Source organism: Limulus polyphemus, unplaced genomic scaffold (genome assembly GCF_000517525.1).
Source record: "Limulus polyphemus unplaced genomic scaffold, Limulus_polyphemus-2.1.2 Scaffold1942, whole genome shotgun sequence".
In the NCBI taxonomy this organism is placed as follows: domain Eukaryota; kingdom Metazoa; phylum Arthropoda; class Merostomata; order Xiphosura; family Limulidae; genus Limulus; species Limulus polyphemus.
This window is the reverse complement of record NW_013667552.1, coordinates 12,084-20,169: the sequence shown is the minus strand read 5'-3', so window position 1 is coordinate 20,169 and position 8,086 is coordinate 12,084. Positions and strand designations below refer to the sequence as shown.

Here is an 8,086-nt window from a genome sequence, read left to right as displayed (position 1 = left end):
AAGTAACATAGCATCAAATCCTAGCTGATGATACAGTCACTGTTAATGTTGTATCACAAACTTACCCTTACCTATACTTTCTTGTATATTCATTATTCTCTAGCTTATATATATATATATATTCCATTATCTCCAATATAAAGGCTTCTTCCAGAAGGAATCCCAAAGATACATACCTTTCTCTCATTGTACGTATCCGACCTTAGATGTATGAGTAAACTTCTGAACTCTTTACTTATAATGAAAAACATTTTTGGCAAGTTACTTTCTATTTAGCTTCAATATGCATGTACATATAAATATACATACATACATACATACAAACAAAAGTGGTGAGTTTTGTACCTGAGAAAGAATTTGTTAGATAGAAAATTTCAGTTATTGTGATCTTTTTTTTCACAGTTGATTTTAGCAGTACCTTTTTTCTGGCACAGTTTAAAGGCAACTGATAACTACATGTTTGACAAAGTGGAGTGGTTCAATATAAAGTTTAAATGTTAAAATTTTCCTACATTGAAAATATATTTCTGAAAAATACTTATCTCTTTCACATAATAGCTTTCCTCGATTTATACTGCCCTCTAAATGTGCAAATGTTTTCCTGCCAATAGCCTTTATACTCCCACTTACTTCCACATGGTACAGCTGTGTTGTAGCATGCAACAGCCCTCTACCAATAGGAGTGAGACACACTATCCTAGTGCAGCTGACTCCCTCTGTACAGTAGAACCCAAGTTACACTTCAAGAATAGGCACAAAAAAACCACAACGTAAGTGGGGAGAACATGTGGGAAGTGCGAGTGGAGTTAATTATCTATCAAAAATATATTTTCAGTGTAGAAAATGTTAACTTCTGATATGATAACTTATACTCACAAAATAGCTAGATTAAAAACTGATCCATGAAGGGACTGATGTGAAAGTTACCGAGATGAGTCTCCTCCATAAAGCATCTGAAGAGGATTCAAGAAGTGTGTCATCTCAATGTAGAGAAAAGACACGCACATGGGAGACTGGACCACATCTGAGCCAAGTATACTCTTCACCTCAGATAAAGATGTTGCAAAAGAGAAGAAAATGAGGAATATAAAAAAGTGCCATTGGTTTACAGTGGCTAGGGTACATTGGACTGTAAGCAGAAGGTCAATTCCAGTCCAAAACCAGTGGCAACGAGATTGTATCTCTCAGCCCACAGCAAGAGGAGGGTCCTCTACCATTCACCTCACACCCAGGAACCAAAAGGGAAGAAGTACTTCCATTCTGAGAACCCGAGCCATCATGTATACATAATCAACAACTGCACCCTCTGAGAACCAACATTCGGATGACAGTAGGAAGGTGGAACTGCAACATGGTGGGTTAACTCCAGTTCAAAACCATGCGTCATTGGGAAGGTATCGTCCAGTCAGTAGTAGGAGGAGGGTCCAGCCCACATGTGAGGACTTATATTGACTGGTATGTATCCAAGAAACACCTGTCACCTGTCAACCAGCATCCAAGTGGTGGTAAGAAAGATGGTTCTCACTGAGAGATAGAAATGTTGCAGATAAATCTAGTCCACACTATACAACATCTGGAATCCTACAACATATTTACAAAACAATACTCCACAAACCTACAAGAGGTCTTGCAGAACACTCCATTTTAGATGTGAGAATTAACAATGTTAATCATCGTACAGTGCAGATTTAAGAATTATCATATCTGGACAGGCACCACTTGCCACAGAGTGAGATCCCCCCCAAAAAAACTTGAGGAAGTCCCTAAAAGAGTAAAATAAATAAACAATAGACACATAACCACTCATACATGAACCTATGAGTGAAGGATGGTCACAGGAGGTAGATGATGTCTGCACAAGAAGGAAACTTGCCAAAAACTGGAGATAATGTGACACTAATATATGAGGAGCGAACAACATGCTGGTCTGTACAATCTTGTATCAAAGGAAAATGATAAGAAGTAATCAAAGACACTGTGAGGAGACACGTAAAGGTGACAAGAGTCAGGAGACAAGGAGGAATAGGCTACAGGTAAATTTTTCTGAACCAACCAAGCAGGATAATAGGAGAAAAGTCACAGAAAACAGAATGATGCTTGTGTATAAACAGTCTGGAATAGAAGGGAGGTGTGCAGCAAGTCATAAAAATTCAGACACAAGAAACAGATAGTATAAGTACAGGAATATAATTGGGAAACTGATGGACAGGAAAGAGGAGTGAAGGCAACAGCCTCTGCATGTGCAGCAAAAATTATAGGAAGTAAGGTAAACAAGAGAGATGTGAAAGAAAGGTGAAAATAAGAAAGTGCGCCTGTAAAAAATGCACAGGAGTATCAGTATCAGGGTCAGAACCCCCAAACAAATTGTTGTGTGACATGAAAAGTATATGCCCAATAATGACATGCTAATGCATGAGCCTCAGCCACGAACAGAGAATGCAGTATGCAGACCCCAAACAGAATTGCTGAGCAAATCACCCAAAAGAGGAAGGAAACAAGAAGATCACAAAGACATACCTTTAGAAACCTCATTAAACTCTTCACATTGAATATGAGACCTTGAGTGAAGACTTCTGTGGACTACATCTGCTTTTGAAGTTCTGGACAATCTTTTGAGGTGCTTGATAAGTAAACCAAACTGTAAAAAACAGTTATAATTCATATTATAAAAGCATTTAAAGGCTTTGCAATTTGACTGCAAGATCCACCTCACAGCAACAGAGTTACAGCCTACTTTGCAATCTACTGTAGAAAAAGATACTACCTATAAACTTGTTTGAGAAAAAATATTTACTCTACTTGAAAACAAGGTTCAAACTTTCAGTTGTTTAAGAATATCTTATTTATGATAGAAAAAATTCTAGTATTCATGCATGAAAAGCAAAATAGACAAAATTTTAGTTATGAAGTGTAAATATTTATATTAAAAAATGAATTTCATTAAATATTTAAAAAAGAATAGAAAAAACTGAAATGAATAACAAATAAATTTTTTTTTCAACACACAAAATTGCATGTTCAGGAACAGCTTTTACCAAATTTAAATGTAATTCAACTTGCTGAAATGTTGTCAATTCTAAAGTATTATGTTAGCATCTAATCCAGTCAACCCTTAACAAAGAACAAAGTTTGAACATTACAAAATCATGGATTTCCGACTTCTATATGCAAGTAGCCCCACCAAGAGGAATTTCTCTCCACCACATATATATGAACTTTTACATCAGAGATTACTACATACTTGCAATCTTCATATGAAATGTAAACAGTTTAATAAAACATTATATGTTACAAAGTTAAAACAATTAATCAAGCCTCAAGAGATCTATCCTTTATTGTTTAGAAGAAAGAAAAAGATTGAAAGCTGTGTAGCTCAAGATTAATATATTATTCACACAATCTACAATATTATATTATGCTACAAGTACTATTTGGCTTTAAAAACATCAAAATATTCTAAAATAGTAACATAAAAACTGCAAAAAGGATACATTTTCACCGATCCAGTTCTTGTTCCAATGGCTAATATCCTCTGAATTGGATCATAAGCCACAGCAGTTGGTTGGAATGGAAACCCATGTCGAACAGTCTGAAAAAAAAAAAGAAGAGAGAGAGAGATAAACAGAAAACAAAATTGAGATTTGAGAAATGTAATTTATAAAAAACCAGTGTTAGCAAAAATGTTTTTATTAAATGATCAAAAATTCAAATCTGTACTGAAGAATGGGCTTTCAGACTGGTGAAACACTGAAAATGTATTTCTCATATGTACTTATCTCTAGTCACACAAAGCTACCTCAATCTATATACCTCACAAATTTCATACCACTATTGAATATGTGCATAGCATGTAACTACTCTCCAACGGTGGTACTACACCACCTACATTGGTTCAGCTAGCTCCCTCTGTTTTTCCCACTCAATACTCACTTTAGAGAATTAGCAGGATCTAAATGAATAACATCAGCACTGGGGAAGAATGGTGGGAAACATGTGAAAAGAGGTAAATACCTATCAAAAATACATTTTCAATGTAAGAAAATGTTAACTTCCAATACAGTCTTACCTCCATTCACATAAAGCTAGAATCCCACATTGCAGAAGCCTAACAATGAAATCAAGCAGAATGTGACCACCCAGAGTGAACAGGTGTGTTCCTAGATGAAACCAAAACACACATGTGGGGTACCATACTACCTCTGGACAGGTGTGCTCTTCACTCCTGAAGAAAGAAATGAACCTGATACAGGCTGAAAAAAGGATATGCACAAGTTTAATTCATTCTAAGAGGTGCAATCCATAATAACGAACTAGATCTAGCTACATATGTACCCAACCTCAACCAGACAGACGAGGTTCCACAAACTGTTTTCAGGATTAGGAGGTTGAGGATCACTCAGATAAAAAGGAAAATAGAGTAACATAAACACTGCGGCTAGAGCATGTGAACCATGTTAGATATACATATTAACTCCAACCATAAGTAAATAGGGTGTCATACATCAAGAAGCCAGAATTATGAAAAGGAAGTAAGCCTGTAGCCAAAACAGGACAAACACCCAAACCCACCATAGGAGAAATCAAACTTGGTATTATGGAGTCATGGCATTGCCTCAATTCAACCATTAAGAACAAGGCAATATCTGTATTAAGAGCAGAAATCTGAACTCACCCAATCATAAATACAGGGAAGAGACATCCTGCATTCAGAATTATAAGGAGGATATGGAACATTTGCTCAACCATAAGAATGGTGTATGTATGTCCTGTTGCCACTATTACAAAGCAGGAAAGGAACCTCCTGCAAATGGAATTAACAAGGAGCAGGCATCTACTGTACACAACAAGGTAATGTTATCCCAAACCCAGTATTACAAGGAGGAACCAACGTAGGCTGGTTCTGTTCTAACCAACAACTGTCCACATGGGAATAAGCATCCAGAGAAACTGGAATGAGGGAAACTGGCTTTGCTTTCTTCTCACTGAGACGATAATTGTGTGGATGTATGGTAAGTTAAAAGTCTACAATGCACTCAGGAGGAAGCTTCCATGGCCCACTACCCCAGTGAGTGGGATGTAGTAAGGACACCCTTGCTCAACTCAGAGAAAAGGGGGGAGTAAATGTGGTGGAGAATCTGGAGGAATGTTACACTGGAGACAATGCAATAGGTGTCCACAATTCCCTATCTTGAAAAGTCGACTGTCCCTGATTTATGCAATTGAGGGGTCAGCATGGATGGACAGAAATCCCCTTCTGGTTTACTTATTAAAGTCCATGAGTGATGGTCCACCACTGAGTGAAAGTTATGGATATAGAGAAACAAATGTATATACCACTGGGCAGGACACCAGCAGTCTTACAGAACATCAAATCTATACAGTGAGCATTATGCATTATAGCATTACCAGTAAATATTGTGGGTTTGAACCAAAGCATATCTGACCAGGCAACACCTGCAACAGAGTGGGATCACATTAGCAGTGGTAAAATAAAGAGGGTCTCTGAAAAGAAAACATAAATTAAGTGATCTGATAAAGACTTACCCCAGTCAAAGACAACACAACATGTGTAGAACTGCCTGCAAGGGAGTTGATATCCACTTGAGAAAGTTACAGCCAGATTGTGCAGATAATAAGTGACAAAAGATATTGGGAGTAGTCCACATTCTGGCCTGAATGATCTCCTCCAATGGAAGGTGAAGGCAAGCAGCCAAAGACATGTTGATATGACAAATTTGATGAGAAGAAAGATTATGGGGATGACAACCTTCAACGGATAACTCTGAATATGCTAGCCGAATGAGTTGAGAACCAAACTAGTTAAAATGACAAGGGATAGATCACTGGAAACAGAAGGACTCCAGGAAATAAAATATCAGAAACATGAACTCCAAAAGGAGGCAGTATGTGCTACGTAAAACTGTAAACAGCAATTAGGATCAGAATTGGAGTAAAGGTGGGAGATGAAGACAAGGAAATGGGTGTGAAAGCCAAACCACCTTCAAGGGCAGCATAGGTCTTAGGGAGGATGGACTAGTCAGGATATAGGATGACATAAGAGCAAAGGTAGAGGATTCTGGTAACATTAATGGCATAACTATTCGGTTGCAATGTCCGGAAGCAAGAAGGAGAAGAAAATAGGTCTTGAAGGACAGATGTTATATAGAATACTTCAACAGAGGTTCAAATGGAAGATGGGAAATAGCATAAAGAACCACATTGGAATCCCAATCAAACAAATCAAAGGAACAACAAGGATGTAAGATATGAAATGAGTGGAAAAGGAGGGAAATCCCACGAGAAGACAAAAACTTTGAAACTTGGACAAAGGGAAGGTGTTCAACAAAGCTTTGACATGGTCAAAGTGAATAAGCCATTGTCAAACAACCAGGTGAAGAAGTTGGGAAAATTAGGAACAGAATGGTGGGAAGGATGGAAACCATGTCAAAAAGACCAAAGGTGGAAGGTAGGTCATATTATGGGGAAAGCAGAGATGCAATATATGGAGTCAGTCCCAGGGCTGAGACAAGGGATCTAACAAAAGTCATGCATGAAGACAATGGGTGGTGAGGTCTTGATGAATGATGTAGGACTGAGGTTGACAGAGTAGAGTCCATGACCAAGGGTAAGGGTAGATGATGTTGCATAGTAAAGGCTAGAACAGTGAGAACCATGGTTGCACTGGCCAATACAGAGCCACCAGGAGGAATAAACATGGAGTGGTTTAGATTAGGGATAGAACTCTGGGGGGAAGTCAAAAAGAAGGGTAAGCATAGAGGTGAAGATCCTTCCAATCACAACCGAATGCATACATTCCCGGAGCTTGTAGGTGTGGAATAGGAAACCAAAATAAAGAAGTGTCCTGATGGGTAACAAAAGCATATATAAGGTGTCCCCCTCTGAGAACACACCACCAAAAGACCTGGATTGAGGGACTACTCCATGGGGAGAATCTTATTGGGATGAGATAATTGATCTACAAACAAATTCAGGGTGCCAGGAACATCACAAGCTAAAAGCCACAATATGGGCCAAAAAAAGGAGATCCAGGATCTGAAAGCACAGAGATCTGGAACTGGTACCCCCCTTGCTTGTTAATATAATTAACAACTGTGGAGATGTCAGAGTATACCATAACCAACCTTTCCCACAGGAGAGAAAGGAAGTGGGACAGAACTTGACAAACCGCCATAAGCTCATGAATGGTGATATGGAGAGAAGACTCTTTGACCGATCAGATACCAGAATCTCCAAAGAGTCAAAGTAAGCACCCATGGTCTGGTCTCTGTCTAACCATCAAGCCAGGTCGGCTCTTATTGGGGAAGGAAGAGTTTAAAGGTGGTCCAGGTGATCCGAGTAGAAGTTCCACTGATCTTGGAGTGTCCACTGCATGTATATTAGCTTGACCCTTAGGAGTTAGAGCTTCCAAGTAAGCCCACATCCCCCAAAAAGATAGAACCTCTTAAGCTGAGAGTGAATGTGAGGTGAGAACCTTGTAAACTGCTTGCTCCATATCAAGGACAAAAATTGGTTTCTAGTATAAAAAAAGTAAGAAATGGAGCCAAAGCTCATAACAATTTTGTGCTTGTTATAGGTTTCTTGCCATAACTTTTAAATTAGTAAGAGTATCTTCACAACATTTTGTATATTATCAGCAAACAGTACAAGGCTTTCATATGCAAAATATCAGGTTTTTTGTTAAGTTTTACAATTTCTAAAGTAATGTTTTTCTCATGCCAACTATCCAATATGCAACATAATTTTGATTTTAAGATTAAAAATACTTTTATGTATCAGAACTATTTTTACAAATAAGTTCTGAACACTTATTTGTTTTAAAACATAGAACAGTAAATAAAGAAGTATAGCAAACAATTATCACTCCTAGTTATGAACTATGCTGCTTGCCATAGGTTCCTAAGCCTCATTAAATTTTACATGCGGCAGATGTGAAATGAAAAAAATTTTAAAGGTTTATATATATATATATATATATATATATATATATATATTAGTTAATAACAAACAAACATATACATACACTATATACTACTATATTATTATATACTACTATAATTAGTGTCGT

General features: G+C 37.5%; 1 protein-coding gene across 1 annotated transcript in view; it reads right to left on the bottom strand.

The window, feature by feature from the left end:
- Positions 1-8,086, bottom strand: part of LOC106465433 (syntaxin-binding protein 5-like) — a 146,765-nt gene that overhangs the window by 131,844 nt on the left and 6,835 nt on the right. The window contains exon 2 of the mRNA XM_022393333.1: positions 3,492-3,589. Coding sequence (XP_022249041.1) covers positions 3,492-3,589 — 98 coding nt within the window. The remainder of the gene's footprint in view (positions 1-3,491; positions 3,590-8,086) is intronic.